The 19674-nt window shown below is 45.2% G+C and overlaps 1 protein-coding gene across 9 annotated transcripts in view; it reads left to right on the top strand.

Annotated features, from left to right (window-relative positions):
* MBNL2 (muscleblind like splicing regulator 2) overlaps positions 1-19674 on the top strand; it is a 151053-nt gene that overhangs the window by 78253 nt on the left and 53126 nt on the right. For all 9 annotated transcript variants that reach the window (XM_067712931.1, XM_067712937.1, XM_067712935.1 and 6 more), the window contains exon 3: positions 18734-18898. In XM_067712931.1, coding sequence (XP_067569032.1) covers positions 18734-18898 — 165 coding nt within the window. The remainder of the gene's footprint in view (positions 1-18733; positions 18899-19674) is intronic.

Genomic DNA, 19674 nt, shown 5'->3' with positions numbered 1-19674 from the left:
CCAGGGAAGCCCCATACTTCCCAAATTTTTAATAACGTTTTACAATTAACTTTAAGAGAACAAGTCAGCTCACATACTGAAGCTTTGCTTTCTAGCTATTCTTTATGGGATTTTATTTTTTAGTTCAAAGGAAAGGAAAAGTTTTCAGAAATGCAAAAATAGCAAGCTGTGATTGCACTACTTGGAAAAAGCTGTTGATCAATTTCTTGAAATGGCTTTTGTGTCCTAGAAATGACTCTTTTTTAACCGTGTGCATGTTGGTGGTCACTCAGAAGCTCTCCTTGTTTGCTTCTGAGGTTCCTGAAAAGCTGGCGGAATTAAGCCAGTGCTGAGATGCTATTAGGCGGGTAGTGACGGGTTGGGGTCCGTCCGTCCTCCGCCCATAGTGCCTTCCTAGGCCCGCACATCTTGGTGAAGCCCCTTCCCGTGAGCTCCCAGGCACCAATAGTCCTTCTGCATAACCTGCCCCATCGGTCATTACAGGTCATTCTTCTCTGTGCCGATCTTGATCTTGTTATTTCTCTGAAGAGAGGATAAGAGCTGCTACCCAGTACTAATTCGAATGGAACCAACTAATTATGACCAAGAACTAGCTCTTAGTGTTGAGTTGAAACATTGAAAAGTTTTTAATTTTCAAATCCCTATGGCACGTGAGGACAATCTAGAAACGAGCCATCCTAGGCAGTAACTTGAAAAATTGATTCATAGAAGAGAAGCATAGGTGCACGTGTCACTGCTGTTCTTCTTAGAGGTGCATCTGCGGGCTGTTGATGGATGGCTTTATCCCGCAGCTCAGCTCCAAGAGCCGGGAGTGAAGATGGCCTGATCTGTTCCCAGCAGTTTAGCTGTTAAGACTGAGACGGAGACTGTGGGGATCGCCACCCATTTCCTTTCAAGGAAGAGAGTGGGAAAGGTCTGGGGGCTGGAGACAGGTCCCCCCTCCCCACCCGCCCCATATCTGGGCCTCTTGCATTTAAGCCTTCTGTGCTCTCCCTGCTTTGCTCCCGGTCACAAGGGCAGTGCTATATGGAGCTCTGCGTGAGATCAGCAATATTTAGTGATTGGAAGGCTGACAAAATGCACTTCCTCATAATTTATTAAAGTTGCTAATACATTCTAAAAATACGTGAAGAGCGTGGAAACCTCTGGTAGTATCGCCCAGTGCATTAACCCGCCATTGATTTTGCACCTCAATCAGAGTAAAAGCCAAAGTCCTGATGAGCCTGGTCACCATGATCTGGTCACTTCACCCTCCTCACGTCTCCCATCTTAGTTACTGCTATTGCAAACTCTGCTCCAGCCACATTGCCCTGGTTGCTATTCTAGAATACTCTAGGCACACTCCTGCCTCCGGACCATTGAACTTCCTGCCTCCTCTTACCAGAATCTACCAGGCTTGTTCCCCTGGCTTGTTCCCCTGGTCTCAACTGGCAGCTTCTCACTGAGACCTCCTGCAGTCATGCTAACAAAAACCGCCAAGTCCCCCAGCCACACACTTCCTATCTCACTTAGGTTTCTTTTTCTGCATAGCCCTTATCCCCATCACACTCACTATAGATTTTACTTATTGATCTTGTTTAGTGTCTGTCTTCCCTCATTAAATGTAAGCTCCATTGAGGGTAGGAACTTTTGCCTGTTTTTCTCATTATTCCCTCTCCCTTGCTGAGAACAGTGGCTGACACAGAGGAGGGAGGTGCTCATGAAATATGCATTGAGTGAATGAATGTCTGGAAATGGTAGTGAACTCTGTCTAAGAACGTGATTATTGGAAGCATCATGCCATGATATTTTTCCTCTACTAAGACAATCAGCAGCTTGGACACTGAGCTCAGAAACTGTAGGTCTGAGGGCTTCTAGGTGGAAGGGAGGAGGTCAGATGACAGGATGCAAGGAATTTTGCCCTTGGCTTTCAAGACAGTTAAGTTAGAATCCTGACTCTACCACCTGCTAGCTCTGTGACCACCGACAAGCTATATAACGTAGATGAGTTACTTCTCTCAATTCACTCAATAGGTAACAGGAAGATAAGGATACAAAATTCCAGGGTTGTGGTGAGAATCAGGGTCAAGGTATGTAAAATGTCTGACATATAGCAAACCTTTGTGAAATTTTTATATATGTAAATCATTTCTATTAATATGTAGTTGTTTGTGTTATTGGTAAAAGTAAGAATTCACATACTTGTTGGTATTTTCATTTTAGGGAACACATTCAGTCATTTTAAAACTAACTTGCAATAGTATTTTTGTCCTTGTGGAAAAAAAAGAAGCCTACTCTATACGCTTTTATTAGATTCCGTTATGTATTTGTACTATTTAAGAATCCTTAAGTGGGACAAAGCGGCCTCGAAATCAGTGAAAATCGTCTTCAAGTTATACTTGTTTGTCCCCTAGGTCTCATCCCGCAAGGTATACAGGGTCTTGTCTTGCAAAAATCCATGTCTCCCCAAGGTTCATTTGTTAAGCAAACGTTGATGGTGTACAAGCTCTGCCTCTGCCGGGCACTGGGCTCTACATTTTGGCTATTCTGAGGCAAATGAGAGCACTTCTGCTCAGGAGAAACTTACAATAAGACCTGAGATTGGTCCTGAGAATCCTGATGATAAGAACAGGCATAAGGTGTGATGTACCCCCAAGCGGTGCAGGCTGCTAAAACAGCCCAGGGCAGGCAACACAAAAGTAAAGAGGCTGGAGAATGATGCACATGGAGGAAGGTCAGTTAAACTGGGCCTTGGAGGGGAAGTGGAATTTGAACAATTTGAAAAAGGAAAGAAAAGAAAGGAGGGGACACAGCTTCAGCAAAGTCACAGAGGAACAAGGGAGGCAATGGGGACTCAGGTGTCCCAGCTCCCGCTGCATGTGGCTCTAGGCTGCAAGAAAGGAGAGCAGCAGGGGTGAGACTGGAAAGGAAGCTCGCTCTCTGACAACATGGGAGGCCTTGCTCACAGATAAGGACATCGGGACGTGATTCAGGAAGGAATGGTGTTCCATGAGGTTCTCAGAGGGAGAATGGTGCAGCCAGGGCCATAACTGAGGAGGGGCATTCATGGCTGTCAATACCTTTCAGATGCCCAGCCCTTCCAAATGTACATCTCCACCCCACACCTCTCTCTTGAACTTGAGAGTCCTATATCCAGTTGCCTCCTTGACATGCCTACTTCGATATGCTATAAACATCTCAAACTCAGTATGTCCAAAAACAGCTCCTGCGATTTCCCCAATACTGGCTTGATCCATGCCTTTCTGCATCTCAGATGACATCAATTCCACCTTTCCGGTAGGTCATCCCCAAACCCTACCCTGATCTCTTTCATACTCTATATCCAGCATGTCAGGAAATCCTGTTGGATCTACTTTCAAAATATCACCAGAAGCCATCACTTCTCACCACCTCCTTTGCCACCAGCCTGGCCTAAACCATCACAGTCCCTCCCCCGGACGACTGTGCAGCATAACTGGTCTCACTGTGCCTCTGGCCCCCACTGTCTATCCTCAACACAGCAGCCAGGGCAACCCTTCTAAAATAGCCGTCAGATCATGTCACTCCTCTGCTCAAAACCCCCATCTCCTTCAAAGTAAACAAAGGCCTTAAAGTGGCCTACAGGGCCCAGCATGACCCTGTTGCATCTCTGACCTCCTTTACAACTCTGCCCTGCCTCTGGGTGCCCAGGGCCTCTGGCCTCCTGGAACCCCTCCAGGTGCATTAGCTTCAGACACTCCAGGCACACTTCCTTCTTGGGGCATTTGCACTGGTTGTTCTCTGCACCTGAAGTGAGCTTCCTCAGTCAGGCCAGGCCCAACTGTCTACCTCCTTCAAGTCTTTGCTCCAAAATTACCTTCTCAGGAAGGCTGACCCTGCCTACTGAATTTAACAGGGCAATGCACCCCACTTCAGTCCCCCTCATCCAACTTATCTCACCCTTTCTTCCCCCATAGAACTCGACACATTCAACCCTGTGATTTCCTCATTTTTATGCTACGTACGGCTCATTGCCTGTCTGCCCTAAGTAGAAGCTGAGCTCCATGAGGACAGGGTATCTGTGAGTTGTGTTACTGATACAGCCTCTGTTCCTAGAGCGCTTCCTGGCACACAGTAGACAAGCGTTTGGCAAGTGAGCGAAGGGCAGGGCGCTGCAGGAAGGGAAGTCGGTGAGTGGTCTCGCATCAGCATCGGGCCACATCCGATGCTTCACTGGCCTGACGGAGGCAGTGGGATGGAAAGGGAGGGACAATGCAGGAGATGGAGTGGATGTGTATCCAGGGCCAGATGACTCCACATGGGAGACGTGGGGCTTTGGGAAGAGATGAGGCACCAGACACAGGTTCAATCCCGGGTGGTCCTGTGAGAGTCCCTGGGCTGTGTGCCTTGCCCTGCTCCCCTGTCCTTAGGATCACAGAAGTGACCAGGTGAAATTGAGTAGATAAAAATGAACAAAATACCAGTCCTATAAAAACAGCTCACAACTGCATGTACTCCCAGTGGATCCCACAAAGTGTCAACTCTGCCCTGCTCAACTCTGCCATGCCAGGCCAGGCAGACGTTCCACGCTGGGGTCACCCAGGGAGGTGCAGAGTGCCCCAACCTCCACCGACTATTCCTGGGGAACTGCCCTCATCCGGGGCTTTAGGCCTTTTCAATAAGCAAAGCACAGACGCGTGCCTAAAACGTACGCGCGTTAGTCTTGAACTATGGTTTGATATATGCATAATCCATTTATCTCCCTGATATCCAGGTGCGTCACATGCAGATTCTGAAACCTTGTGCTCTCCCCAAACGGGGTAGTCCCTAGGGCTGCTAGCGGTGCCTCCTTCTGCCCTGAGACCTGCAGATGTGCTGGCAGGGGTCTACTTCGGTTGTTCCCCTCAGTTATTAGTTCGATGTGTTAAAATTCAACCATATTTATTAAATGTCCTCAATCACTTTAATTGGATTTGTAAGAATGCCTGATTTATGAAACACTACATGGATCCTTTCAGCTAATATTAAACTCAAATATTACTCGTTACTATGGTTTCTTCCCTTTCTTCCATTCATGTGTATATGCATTGTAGATCTATGTATCTAGAGTGTCTTAAAGTTAGGAACAATTTATTTTTCATCTTTGTATCCACTTGGGCCTAGCAAAGTACCAGGCATATCGTTGGAATTAATAATTTATATTCTCGGAGCATGGCAGTTTTGGCTGAGCCAGGTTGGATCGGTTCAAATCTTGGATCTTCCCCTTATTTGCTGTGTGGCCTTGGGAAGGTTACTTAACCTCTCTGAGCCTTGGTTTCCACTTTTGCAAAATGGGGATTAAAATAAGAGTTACCCTAGAGGCTTATAATGAACACTAACAAGGTCATTCCTGTAAAGCTCTTAGCACCCTACCTGGCACATCGTAAGCATTCAGTAAATGTCACTGAAGTATATGAACATGTGAAAGAAGCAGAGGGACCAAGAGCAGTGGCTCAGGAGTAACCTTGTGGAAACCCTGGTTCTGTCTTTTGCTCCTTGTATGACCTGGGACAAGGTGGTTAATCTAGCCAGGTCTCGGTTCTCTCATGTATCAAATGGAGATATTAATAGCACCTCCCCTTCTGATAGGCTTGCCTGAGACAATGCAGGTGAAACACTTAGCACAGTGCCTAGTATGTATTTAATAATAAGTAGTCAGGGCTTCCCTGGTGGCGCAGTGGTTGAGAGTCTGCCTGCCGATGCAGGGGACACGGGTTCGTGCCCCGGTCCGGGAAGATCCCACATGCCGCGGAGCGGCTGGGCCCGTGAGCCATGGCCGCTAGGCCTGCGCCTCCGGAGCCTGTGCTCCGCAACGGGAGAGGCCACAACAGTGAGAGCCCCGTGTACCGCAAAATAATAATAATAATAAGTAGTAGTAGTAGTAGTAGTAGTCAATAATAATAATAATATCAGTATTTATTTGTACTCAACTAATGTTACCAAGTATTATTACCATATATGTAATTCTCTTAAAAAACAACAGCAACACAAAACACTGGACCCTCTAATAATGGATTGATTCAGTTTATAAATAAATTTGACCCGCAGTTGCTGGGCTATGAGGAGCTTAAGTATCCAACCTGTAGCCACTAATGGGGAACACTGGGATTTGCTGAGGGACAACACTTCCTCCACAAACAGTCCTAAGAGGGAAAGGGAATAATGTCATACCTCAGTGTTTGGCTGAATCTGACCAGAGGGGCTCCAGAGTCTGGAGCCAGTTCTGCCCCCTGGACCAAAGAGATGCTGGCTGAGCCACTGACTGTGTGTCCACCCTTCTAGGTGCATCCCAGAGAAATATTCAGCAGCAGGAAGTCTGAGAAAAATAAGCAGGGTGTCAGCTGAGGGTGGGTGACAGAGAGGACAAATCCAGGTAGATGATCCTTGGTGGGTTTGCAGGGGGGTAGCAGCTGTCCCCCAGTGGGTCACAGACCCAGCCTGAGGAGGGAGCCTGGAGTGAGGCAGTTTCTCAGCTCTTGAACTTGGAAGTGAAGAGAGAAACCCTGTGGTACCCACTGGGACACCCACTAGGCAGACAAGGTGAAGAGGAAAGCAGAAAGTTGGGACGTAGCACAGAGCAGTCGTCTAGCCATCAAAACAGGGGTCCTGACTTGGTATCCGCCAGGGGCAAACAGCCAGCCTCAGTTTAGGATTTGTCCTGGGAGCCTGGGAGAGAATGAATAGGTGAGGCGGTCAGCAGGGAGGGAGTAGGACAGACCTGGGCTGGAGTCGGCGGGCTTCGTCCTTGCACCCCGTCCTCTAACATCGTTGCTTGGTACATCCAAGTACCTGTGAAGGTGGCCTCACTTCCCAGAAACGCATATCAACCTTTTTAAAAGCAACTTCAAAATGCTGGCCAAACTTACACACTTTCTTTGACTTCCCTCCTGCTTGACTGATTCCTCTCCCTTCCCCCATCTGCCTCCTCCATACAAATTTAATATCGAGGACAATCTTCATCGAGCCTTTCTCTGTAATCAGGACATAAAAATTATCGCAACGTTTCTCTTTGAAAATGGGATCTTCAGAGACTCAGTAGGCCTTTATGCATTACTAATAAGTTCTTTAGTGAAACATTTTGTCTTTTACTAAAATAAATCTCTCCTATTAAATCTGCCATGTGAAAAATCTAATAGTGTTTAAGCTGACAAAATTTCATTTGCAGAAAATCATTGTACTTGTTAAGGATTTGGGAGTTGTTGTAGTTTGTTTTTGATAAGACAAGGGGATCTTGTTACTTGAGTTCGCGAAAAGAATTAGAATACCCATTCGCAGAACCAAATCTTTGTGTCAGAAGATAGCATAGTGTTTTGCTGGTTGTAGCCTCAATCTCATGAAAAAAACCATCATCTAGCATTTCTTATAAGTGATTGTACTTGTTTCCAAGGCTGCTGTAACAAGTACCACAAATCAGGTGGCTTAGAACAACAGAAGTTTATTCTCTCACAGTTTTGGAAGCTCAGAGTCTGAAACCAAGGTGTCAGCAGGGCCATGCTTCCTCTAAAGGTCTAGGGAAGGAACTGTGCCAGGCCCCTCTCCCAGCTTCTGGCAGCCGCAGACGTTCTGTGGGTTAGAGATAGCCATCTTTTTCCTGTGTCTCTTCACATTGTCTGTCCCTGTGTCTAAATTTTCCCTTTTTATAAGGACACCAGTCATGTTGGATTAAAGCCCACCTAGATGACCTTATCTTAACCTAATTACCTCTATAAAAGACCCTATCTCCAAATAAGGTCACATTCCAAGGAAGTGGGGCTTAAGACATCAACCCATCTCTCCAGGAAGACACAATTCAACCCACGACACAATCGTCCCGTGTCACCTCCCTAATTTAGTTCATTATTATGCAAGGGGTCCACTCTGCTCTGAACAAATCTTTTGTATGTTACCCTGCAGCTTCCCCCCCCTGACAGCAAGGGGCAGGGGAGGGCACGCTTTTTAGTAATGGGGCCCAGAATTCAGCCTGGTAGACTTTGGCAACTTGGCCTTGGAAAGTATCTTCAGATCTCTCGGAGCTTCACTTTCCTTCCCTTTAAATTGGAGTAATATATGACAAGAATGTTGTGAAGCTGTAATAAGATATCATGTGTGAAGAATGCTTTCTAAGGTGTAACAGGAACGTTGTATGGGATTTTCAGTTTCTGAAAAATGGCTCTTCAGAGGGTCAACAGCACAGGCTGCCATCCGGCCTGGGTCAGATGCCCAGCTCTGCCACTGACTACTTGTGTGACTCTGGGAAGTCACTTCCCCTCTCTGTGCCTCCCTTTTATCCCATAAAATGAGAATATTAACGGTTCCTCTGTTAAGCACTTGTATTGAAGATGAGAGTGTGATGTACCAAAAGCACTTAGAAACTCCTGGTACGTGATATGTGCACTATTATGTAAGTCTTTGCTATTTTTATTGAGGGTAAGATCACATCTCAGTACCCTGTGCGCAATTCCACCCCAGTTTCTGGCCTCGAGCAGATGCTCCACAATGTTTGCTGAATGAATAAAGGAATGGAGCTCCACAGCTCCTGCCCTCAGGAGACAGACGCTAAAGCCCTCACCTCTGCTCTGATCCTCCCCGAAGCGGTGCAGAACTGGCCCTGCAGTGACGCAGGGGCCACGCCCGCCCATACCTCCCCAGGCTGGGTTTCTTGAATCAAGTGCAGCTTCCTCCTGCAGCTGCTCAGTTTGCAGGTCAGTCTCAAGGCAGCGAGTAATACACACCAGCCCAAGAGGAATGTGCTTTTCTTTGTTACTAAAACTGAATGCACCCTGAAAAGGACACTCTACCCTTCCATCTCCTTCCAGCGCTTCTTCACCTGATTGGCCCTGTTTTCCTGGTCTTTTTCCCCATCTTCCTCCCCTTCCTGCCCACCCCCCCTTCCCAATGCCCCATCCATACCTCACCCACCCCTTCTCCCACCTCCTCCTGGAAGCCTTACCCAGCTTGACACCAACAACCAGGGCACTCTGGCCTTGTCACAAGTATATTTATAATGAGGTGCGATATGCAAAATCTTGTAATATAAATACCTCCCAGGGCAGTGACCTGGGTCAGGGAGGCCCCCCCTTGCTGTGCCAGGAGGGGGAGGTGGTAGGATCTGGGGGAAGGGGCCAGAGTGACCAGAGAAGTGGGGAAAACACCTGACAGGCCACAGGCTTGGGACTGTGGCTATCTTCTAAGTGGAACCGAGGTATTTATACCAGTAAATGTCAGCCTTTATGGCTGATTGTCTGCCAGTGTCCGAATTCCAGGAAGTTCCCTGTGGTGGGGGGGGGGGGTAGGTGATTGACCACGTGGTTTTCAACTCAGACTGAAAGAGACTGTACAATAACAGAAAGTGTAAAACAAAGTTTGTGTCTTGGGCTAGATTTCACTTATTTGGAAAATGACCAGCTTCTGAACATACTGATCAGCTGATGATAAAAAAAACAGCAGCCAATATTTCCTAAGCATTTGCTTTGTTTCAGGTGCCGTGTGAAGGCCTTTATAAGGCTTCGGGAACTTGACCGCCCCCGCAGAGTGGTCATGAAGTAGTCTGGCTCGTTTTAATTGTCCAAATCGCCAACCCTTACTCCCTACCTACCCACCTCCCTCCGCATATACGCAACTACATAATCCGATAAAGATCTTAGTCTGACGTGATATGTGCCTTCCACTAGAGTCATCCCTGGCCCCTAAGCTAGGCAGAGTTCCCTACAACGTGTTCACAAAGCGCCTTGAATTCCCCCATATTGTGGCATTGCTCACTCTGTGTTTTGACTGCCCATTTACTATCACAGGGCTCGGCACGTGATTTGCTGGAGGAGAGAGAGGAGGACAGTCATTCGATAACGTGCACTGAGTGCCCACCGTGTGAGGGTCTCTGTACTGAGAAGTATAAGACATAGACCAGAAAGGCCTGCCCTCCCCACACAGGAAACATCCTAATGCTGTGAGATTAATATTGCATAGAGCTTCTGTTTCACCCACGGCCATAGCCACGCATACACGGATGAACGTGATGTCAGGAAACTGGACACTCTGAAGTCAGACAGCAGCTAGACCGGTTTTGTGTTATGTCGGTACATTATCACAATCCACACTGCCCAGTGTTCCTCTGTGACTCAGAAGATATTAATCTTTTAGCTAAATAAAATAATTTTGAAATGAAGCATCTGATGCTTGGAAATCAGTTTCCTTAAATCTCTGGAAAATGGAGGGACTATTTTTGGTCTCACTGATTTCTCTTAACTGGCACATTTTCAGTTAACATATAAAGTTAACAAGATGGATAATCCTTACCAGTAAAGACAGGGCTTGGCGCCTCAATCAAACTGACAAACAGCTCTTTCCAGTCATAAGACACAGTAGTCTGAGACACTTAAACTGCCCAGGCTCAAGGACAGAGAAAAGAAGTCGAAGAGAAAAACAGTGAAAAAGAATTCTTCACATAATTGGAGAAGCAAGGGAAGGAGACACGCTCAGTACATTTTGAAACATATATAAAAAAATAAACTTGAGGGCTTCCCTGGTGGCGCAGTGGTTGAGAGTCCGCCTGCCGATGCAGGGGACACGGGTTCGTGCCCCGGTCCGGGAAGATCCCACATGCCGCGGAGCGGCTGGGCCCGTGAGCCATGGCTGCTGAGCCTGCGCGTCCGGAGCCTGTGCTCCACAACGGGAGAGGCCACAACAGTGAGAGGCCCGCGTACCGCAAAAACTAACTAACTAAATAAATAAATAAACAAACTTGAGTCTTAATGTTAACAAATTAATTGATTGACTAATTAAACTTCTCAGGCAGCCAAATCCATTAAAAAATAAAATTGACACGTGCTCTGAAATGGCAAACTGCAAACAATTCACCCTCTTTGCCTCTCCTCCCCATTTATTAATTTTTATGTTTCATCTGTTTAAACGGTCACAAATTAGGTCTTAACAGCACAATAGTGCCTGAAGGAATAGGGCAGTTACATTGGCATGACTATAATGAGTCACAGATCTGCTCCTAGAGCACTGGTGATGGCCCCAAGGTCTTCCAGCCTCTCCGGGGATTACAGGCTGCCCTAAATGCAAACCTACAGAGGGCAGACTCAGAAGCATTCGCAGCTCCCTGTAAGGAAGGGAAAAGCGCCAGCTTTGGGAAGAGGGCTGGACCTCGCCTGCTCAAACCAAGGCCTCTGGGTTTTTTCTCCCACTTTCAAAAACCTTGAGACATTTTGAAACTAGGGAAACTGAGGCTGTGAGCATCTGATTCCCCCCCAGCCAGTTTAGTCACTTAGAAAACATCTGCTAAACACTTTACATGTCACAGGGACCAAAGCAGTGGTCTATTTGACTGAATTTTCCACTGTAGGTACTTAATAGATCCTCCTAGACTTAATCGATTTTGACTTAATTTGCCACGTCTGCTGATGCACTTCATGCCCCGCCTGTCACACAGACTGCTCACAATTCTCATAACATATTGGGACTGTTGCCAACATACCTCCCAGGTGTCACCCTTCACTGTAACTGTTGCTTTATGTGGCTTTCTCCTTTTACTAGATTAGGAACATTCAAGGGGGAAATAGATGTAGAATTGACAATGTATAGCAAATTATGACTTTTTTCAGAGCAACTGTGGCCGTCTCTCGAGCTCTCACAGACATCGGAAAGAGTTGAGATATGGGAACATCATCACCCCCATTTGACAGATAAGAAAACTGAGGCACAGAATATTATACATTATCTGCAAAAGTTAATCTAACCGTTTAGGGATGAAGCCACAACCAGAATTCCAGGATTTCCCCACTATAATGCATAGCTGCTTTAAACTCTGCATTAGTCATGCCATGTTAATCAGGCCTGGCAAGTTTCAGCAGGACAGATATCAAAGAAAAACAGATCTGAGGTTCTTCCAAAGAGAGAAATGGCCAAGGCTGGTGCTAACTGTGAGAACAAGAATAGTGTTAAAGAGCTTGGTAGACAGGCCAGAGAGAAGCACCGTGATACAGAAACTGAACTAGTTATCAGCAAGGTTGTTTTTATTTTTATTTTATTTATTTATTTATTTGCTTGGTTTTTGGCTGCATTGGGTCTTCGTTGCTGCGCGTGGGCTTTCGCTAGCTGTGGTGAGCGGGGTCTACTCTTTGTTGCAGTGTGTGGGCTTTTCGTTGCGGTGGCTTCTCTTGTTGTGGAGCGTGGGCTCTAGGCGCGCAGGCTTCAGTAGTTGCGGCACACAGGCTTCAGTAGTTGCGGCACGCGGGCTTCAGTAGTTGCAGCGCACAGGCTCTAGAGCGCAGGCTCAGTAGTTGTGGCGCACGGGCTTAGCTGCTCCACGGCATGTGGGATCTTCCCAGAACAGGGATCGAACCTGTGTCCCCTGCATTGCCAGGTGGATTTTTAACCACTGTGCCACCAGGGAAGGAGGATAATAAAAACTTACAGAGGGCTTACTATGTGCCAGGAACTGCTCAAACACTGTATATGCATTAAATCTTAATCCTTACGCAAGTCTATGAGGGGGGAACTATTGTTATCCCCATTTTACAGATGTGGCAACTGGAGGCCACAAGGTCCCATGGCAAGAACAGCAGAGCTGGATTTTGAGCCCAAGTGGTCCAGTTCCAGAGACTGTTCCCTTTACCACTGGTTTCAACTGCTTCTCAAGGAAAGGTTCCAAGATAGAACAGGCTTCAGGAATGTGACTCCAGGACATCAGGATTTCGCTAAGTTGGTTTCACGCGTGCGGAACGCGAGGGAATCTGAGAGGTTCTTCAGTGGCTTCCATGGACCTCCCAAGCAGGCTCCTGGACTCAGAGCATCCCAGCAGGCCACTTTGGGAACGCATACCATTTGCCCCCAGTCTTAGAGTCAGATTCTCCATTCCACAGCCAGGCCTGCTCCCTTGAAAATACCATCACATGCTGAAAGCAGTGAGCAGCCAGGACCCAACGGGAAGAGGAGGAATTCAGTGGATCAGGCTGTGACCCTGGGCCTCAACTGGAATTATTTCCCAAAAGGGCCTTTGTAGAGACTGCTGATCAATGGCGTGGCCCACACTAAGAAACAATTTAAATTATCCCCGAGTCGTACAGCAGGGGCCTATTGTCAGTTTGAATTGCAGATCATATAAAATCCATTGCTTTTCCCATGGAAAACTAATGGGATATAGTTGTCTGTTAGCTATTCCTATGGGCCAAACTCCTATTGTTAATCCCTTTAATAATCTCCTAATTAATCTGTTTTCTTTTTTGCTTCCATATTTTAATTGACTTTTTCAATTAGGAGCATACTAGGAAAAGACTCTAAATATTCCTGGTTTTAAAATAAGCAATTGGAAAACCTCATTTTCCAATTACGCTTTTCCTTTCTCACACCAACCTGATTCTGAAATTTTTTCTTAGCCAAAGCTGCATTTATTTTCTCCCACGTCATGCAATGTAATGACCATGTAATTCCGATAGCTACGATCTGGTGTTCTGACAAGTACATATTAGTTATTCAGCATCTTTCCTCATCCTGTTAAGAATCAACATGGGTATTCTGCATTAGAATCTTTCATGGTCGCTTATTTTAATAAACTTAATTCAGCTTGAAATTCTCACTTGCTTCTAACCATCCTCCCTAAACTAAATTTTCCTGGAGTAGAGATTATTTTGGGAAGCAGAATAAAGTGCAAAAATCCTATGTAAACTACGTCAGAATTCTGTTATTGTTTTTAAATAAGCGGATTCCAAACAATGCAAACCATAACAACATTAGAGATACAAAATCTAATAATCAGGGTAAGATTTTATACGTAGCGTAAAACATAAATCTGATCTTGCGCTTCTCCTGCTTCAAAACTTTCAGTGGCAATGAAGTTCATAGCCCGTAACTTGACTCCCAAAGTTCTTTGTTATCTGGCTCTAGTCTACTTCTTCCCGTTTTATCTCTTATCATCCCCCCACTGCAACCCACACCCCCTTCTGTATTCCAGCCTTGAGAAACTTCAAGAAGGCCCCCAGATGGTACATTCTCCTAGCACGTCGTCTTCCTTTTGTCCTCATTTTGTATTTTCCCCCTCAACACACAAATACACACACACACACACACACACACACATACACACACACACACTTTAGCCCTCACTCACTCCCTTGCCAAGTTCCTTCTCATCCTTCAGGTCTCAGTTTAAATATGTCACTTCTTCAGAGCCCTCCTTTGCCACCAGTCTCAATTCTGACCCTCTCCCACCATTGTCTCTCAGCCTTCTCCTCCAGAACAGGGACCACAGTTTGTAATTATACATTTATCTGTGTCACTGTTTGGCTAATATCCGTCTTCACCACCTGATTGCAGGCTTCAGGCAGGGAGGCAGCAGATCTTGTGTTTACTCACCTTTAGTTAACTAGCACTTAGCACAAGACCTGGTACACAGCAAGGTCTCAATCAATATTTGTTGAATGAAGGAAGGAATGAGACCCTAGCCCGGAAATAGACCAAGAACAATGGTGAGTGTGATCCAGACCACCTGTCATTTCTAAACCTGCTGCATCCCACCCGGGGTGGGCGGAGCCCCTGAGCGCTGCAATCTCCACATTAGACGCTGGTGTGGGACCATCTGCCTAGACTCCTCCAGGGCTCCCATTTTCCAGTTCTAGAAGATTCTTCACAAAGACTCTGGAATGGTGCCCTCCCACTCCATCCCACAGAAGCTGTGCCAGCCCCCTTCTCCAGGGGCTGGACCCTCACCTCTCTTATCTCTCGGAAACAGTGTTTAACCAAGGGAGGAAGAGTTAAAATAAAACAAAAAAAAACAATCCTAGCAGCCACAGGAAGACTTTCCCAAGACATTTTCATCTTCATTTCTTGGACTAAAATTGGGAGACGCTATTTTTGACACTTCTGTTTTGTTTCACAATGATATACAAAGATGCTTCACATTTCTGCTCACTGCCCTCTCCCGTAGGGTTATGACAACTTGCTTTGATAATCAACAGTTTTTGTGCGATGATGTGTATCCTGACAGATCTTACGCCCTAACAGAAACTTCCTTACCAATTGTTTACTGTGTCAAATAGTTATATTTTGACAGTAAGTTTTCCTTTAGGATTTTAGAGTCCTATAGTATCCCTTACTAAGATTCTGCTGCCTGGAGTTTCCCAGGCTTTGAATTGTATGCCTCATACATCTGTGCTGCAACACCCTTCAAAATATTGATGCTAGACTGAACTATGTTCCAGGGCTCTCTCCTCAAATATGGATACTTGCAGAAATATCCTGAAGACTTGAAAATAATTTTAAACATAAGATATTTGAATAAGTATAATTAAGTACTGATTGTTTTTATCATGTTTTGAAATGAAAAGCTACTCTAGAGAAGAAACAAAAAGCCAATCAAAACATAACTAAATCTGTAATCCTGCATTTACTGTAAAGAAAATGACATACAAATATCTTTTCTTTCTTTGGTAATGCTGACAACGCTTCCCCAGCGCTTACTAACTGCAGGCATTCTCTACACCTTGTGCCTGTATTAGCTCATCTAATCCTACAACAGCCTTCAGAGGAAAACACAATAATTATTTTCATTGTATAGATGAAAACACCAATATACAAGAAATTCAAGTAATCTGCTCGAAGTTACAAAGGTAGGAAAAAGCAGAGCCAACTTATGTGCCCAGGCATCTGCCTCCAGAGCCTGTAAGCCTAACCACTCCTCTGACCCCCTTCCGACAGACAGACCCAGGCAAGTGATCTTTCTCCACTCCCAAATCCTCATATATATTCTATTATATATATATATATATATATATATTTTTATTTATTTATTTTATTTTATTTTTTTGCGGTACGCGGGCCTCTCACCGCTGTGGCCTCTCCCGTTCCGGAGCACAGGCTCCAGACGCGCAGGCTCAGCGTCCATGGCTCAGGGGCCCAGCCGCTCCGCGGCATGTGGGATCCTCCCGGACCTGGGCACGAACCCGCGTCCCCTGCATCGGCAGACGGACTCTCAACCACTGCGCCACCAGGGAAGCCCTCTATTATATTTTAAATTGTGTTAAGTAGCCTATTATTCTATGAAGGAGAATGCTAGATTTTTATCCTCCCTGGATTTTTAACTGTTGCTAATAAATAGGTTAGTACAGTGAGGTAATTGAGTCAGATAAACCTAGATTTAAAATCCAGCCCTACCACTTACCAATTATATAACCTTTGGAAAGTTTCTTGATCTTTCTGAGTACATTTGCTGTTTTGTAAAATAGGGATCATTACAGCTGTTATAAGGAGAAAATGAGATAACCATGTATAAATTGTCTGGCACATGGGTAATCAGTAATATACCTCACTCCAAGGGTGTAAGTAAGAACAGTAGGAAATTGTATTAATTCTCATGGAAAAGAAGGTTCCATCAATAAATTACTAATTCGATGTTGTAAATCATGTTCCATTGGCTGAAAATAGTTTATGTAGTTCCTTAAGAGTCCCAGTTGTATCAAGAGATGACAGCATTCACAAAAAAAACATATTTTTCTAGCCTCATCGAAATTTTTACCTGAAGCATTACATTAGAAGACTAATGATCAAATTGACAATTATATGAACGAGCAAAATAGAATAGCCAAACTGGTAGAAGTGTGGATGTTTCCCAAATTCCAACTCCATTCTATGGAACTTTGTTTTCCCAAACCCCCACATGAGGCCCTTTGTACATTTGTACACAGAGGCCCATACGTGTACCCTGTATACATGAGCCTCTCTGGGTGTCATCTTCCAAGTGAACTGACTGTGTTTGAAGAGAGTTTGAATTGAGCTTGTCAGAGAGAAGCCTGGGGAGACTTATCCTCTATACAAGAAATGTCACTCTGTTCAATTCTCCTCCACCCCTGATGATGGGCAGTAGCCACGTCCCGTGACCACCTCCCACAATAGATGATAAGAATGTATTTGGACACCTGACATAAGGCAGCCAGTCCATAGGCTGGTCATACTCCTGTGCTCTAGGAGCTGGCCCAATCTGAATGCTTTCTTGGAGATTTTATTTTAGAAAATCCAGAGACTTGGGCAATTGTCAAGGGAGGACAGAAAGAGAAGTAAAATAAGACATGCCTGAAGCAGGTTGGTAGGGCTGGAGGGACCCTAGGACATCACAAAACAATGAGCAAAGTAAAGTTAGGATTAAAACTTTACCTTAAAAATCTGCAGACAGAAGTAGATGGAGAGAGAAAGAGATTTCTAGACTGCTTTGACTTGGATTATTTTTTTTTAACTTTTTATTTCGTATTGGAGTACAGTTGATTAACAATGTTGTGTTAGTTTCAGGTGTACAACAAAGTGGATTGTTTTAAATTGTGGGTCCAGTTTGCCAGTATTTTAACAGTGGACCTTCCAGTACTTGACCCAAGATGTCTGTTTTCTCCCTTAGGATGCTGAATGAAACATCGACAATATGAACTTGAGCCTAAGGAGACATGCTGCCCTTGCCCATTGTTACAGAATAACTTTAGCGGAAACGTGACCAATTCCTTCTGGGGTCCCCGGTGCCCGCCTCTGTGTCCTCCCTACAGAGGGCGGCACAGCCTCTCATGCTGCTAACACGGGTTGATGAGTGCAGAGCACCAGGCTGAGCCCAGGACTCCTGTCTGCCCTTCTCCACGGCAGTGTAGGAGGCTGACATTTGGGAGGGAGCCTGCGCCACCACAAGTACAGCTGAAATGAGCAGGGGGCAGCGTGCGAACTCCAGATGTTTAGAATTAGGATGACTATAAACAAATTTGTTTGCCCAGATCCACCCAGCTTGCTTTTTAAAATTACTTTTATATTTGGTAAACAAACCCATATTCTCTTTTCTTGGTTGCAAATAAGACTAATTCTTTAGAGACTGACAATCCCCGTACTGGTTAACACAGTTCGTTATTCTTTCTCCAGAAATTGCATACTTCACATATCAACGTGATTCTCTCAATTGGTAGTTTTGAAAACTTGGGAAGTCAGTATAAACACTACCATTTGTGATTACTCTTCAAGACTGGTTTTAGGCACACCTGTCACCTAATTAATTTTTTTTTCACTTTGCCAACTTTAACATCCCGATGCTACTTTAGCTGTAAACACTCTTCACTACCTCATATTGTGACATTTAATTTTATACAACTGTCACGGGACTGGGGCAGGGACATGGGCTGCAGCTTTCGTGTATTAGAGCAAACTGCTCTGTTGCAGGTGATCATCTGAGTTCATGCCTGGAAATTTCACCTGTGCATCAGTTACTAAGAAATGTCCGCCCTATTCTACCACCGCCTCTTCTTCAATCATTTGATTTAGGGGTGTCTTCAGCCACCCTGGAGCACACATTTCAAGACCTTCTGATTACCTTCCCTGCTGCACAAATGTGGCGCATAATTATTCGCATTTTGTTATCACTCCAGCACAAACCAACGTTTAGCAAGTTCAAAGCTTCCTTTTGATAAGTCACAATAAATATGCTCCTCTGATGGCCTCCCACACTGCCTAGAAGGGTCCCACTTTACTCTCAGCAGTCACGTTTCCTTAGGGTCTTTTGTCAGAGTTAGAATCCACTAAAAACAACAACATTTCAGGACGCTTCTCTGTTCAACAGGTCTGAGCAAGGCTGATAATCATCGAATGCCTGATTCACCCCTTGTATGTTCCAACATACGTGCGCACGCATGTGCACACACACAGATACACACCTTCCTATATAAGGAATGATTGTGAAATGGTTGACCACAGAGTTGAAAGCTACTTATGACAGTCCTAAGACCAAAACTCTTTCTTCCAGGGCCGTTGTTCAAGAGAGAACTGCAAGTATCTTCACCCTCCGACACATTTAAAAACTCAACTCGAAATTAACGGGAGGAACAATTTGATCCAGCAAAAAACTGCAGCAGCAATGCTTGCCCAGCAGATGCAATTTATGTTTCCAGGAACCCCACTTCATCCAGTGGTGAGTACATTGCATCTCATGATGGGCTTGATGATTAAAGTGTTGGTACAGGCAAGGCCACGTTGACCTAAAATGGTGTCCCCCTACTTTGTCTCTTTGGCTACCATTAAAGCAAATAGCTTTGAAGCTAACTAGATGCTGAAAATAGGGTTTTTAAGATTATTTAAATGGAAAAACGCATGTAGAAACTGTAGGCAAAGACAATTTCTAATCAATATCTGGGAAATCTGTGTCACTCCAACTAGTGACAGTAACCTCCATATTTCTCACCAGTAACCTCCATATTTGAACCATCTTAGAAGGGCAATAGTTCTACGTTCTCATTTAGAGTATGAATTGATGATCTATGCAAAGAAGAGATTCTGATGCCTAAAACATTATTAGCAATGCAACAGATAGATTATTTAGTTCAATGGTATCATTTTAAGGAAGGGGAAAATGAAACCACAGAAGTTAGTGGATTTACCCAATGTCCTGCAGCTAATCAGTTGTGGAGCTGAGCCTGGACCTCAGACATCTTGACCAGGGCGCTTTCTGCAGTCTGCTCCTCCTGGAGCCTGGCAGAGGCATGAAGGAAGGCTGCCTGAGCCACCCACGCCTCCCATCTCAGAGGCCTGCAAAGGGTGCAGGAGCTGAGGCAAGGCCCACAGGATTAAACGCCCAGGGAGTTCAGTACTCTGTCATATTTTCTCCCTGATTTCACAGTGTTTGAAAGTACTTCCTTAAAGGTCTGGAAATTGCTCTAGGAATGAGGCCCTGAGAAAAAGGAGTGCATT

The sequence above is a fragment of the Pseudorca crassidens genome, chromosome 18, assembly GCF_039906515.1.
Source record: "Pseudorca crassidens isolate mPseCra1 chromosome 18, mPseCra1.hap1, whole genome shotgun sequence".
NCBI lineage: Eukaryota > Metazoa > Chordata > Mammalia > Artiodactyla > Delphinidae > Pseudorca > Pseudorca crassidens.
Note: the sequence above shows the minus strand (reverse complement) of the source record. Positions and strands in the feature narration are given on the sequence as shown.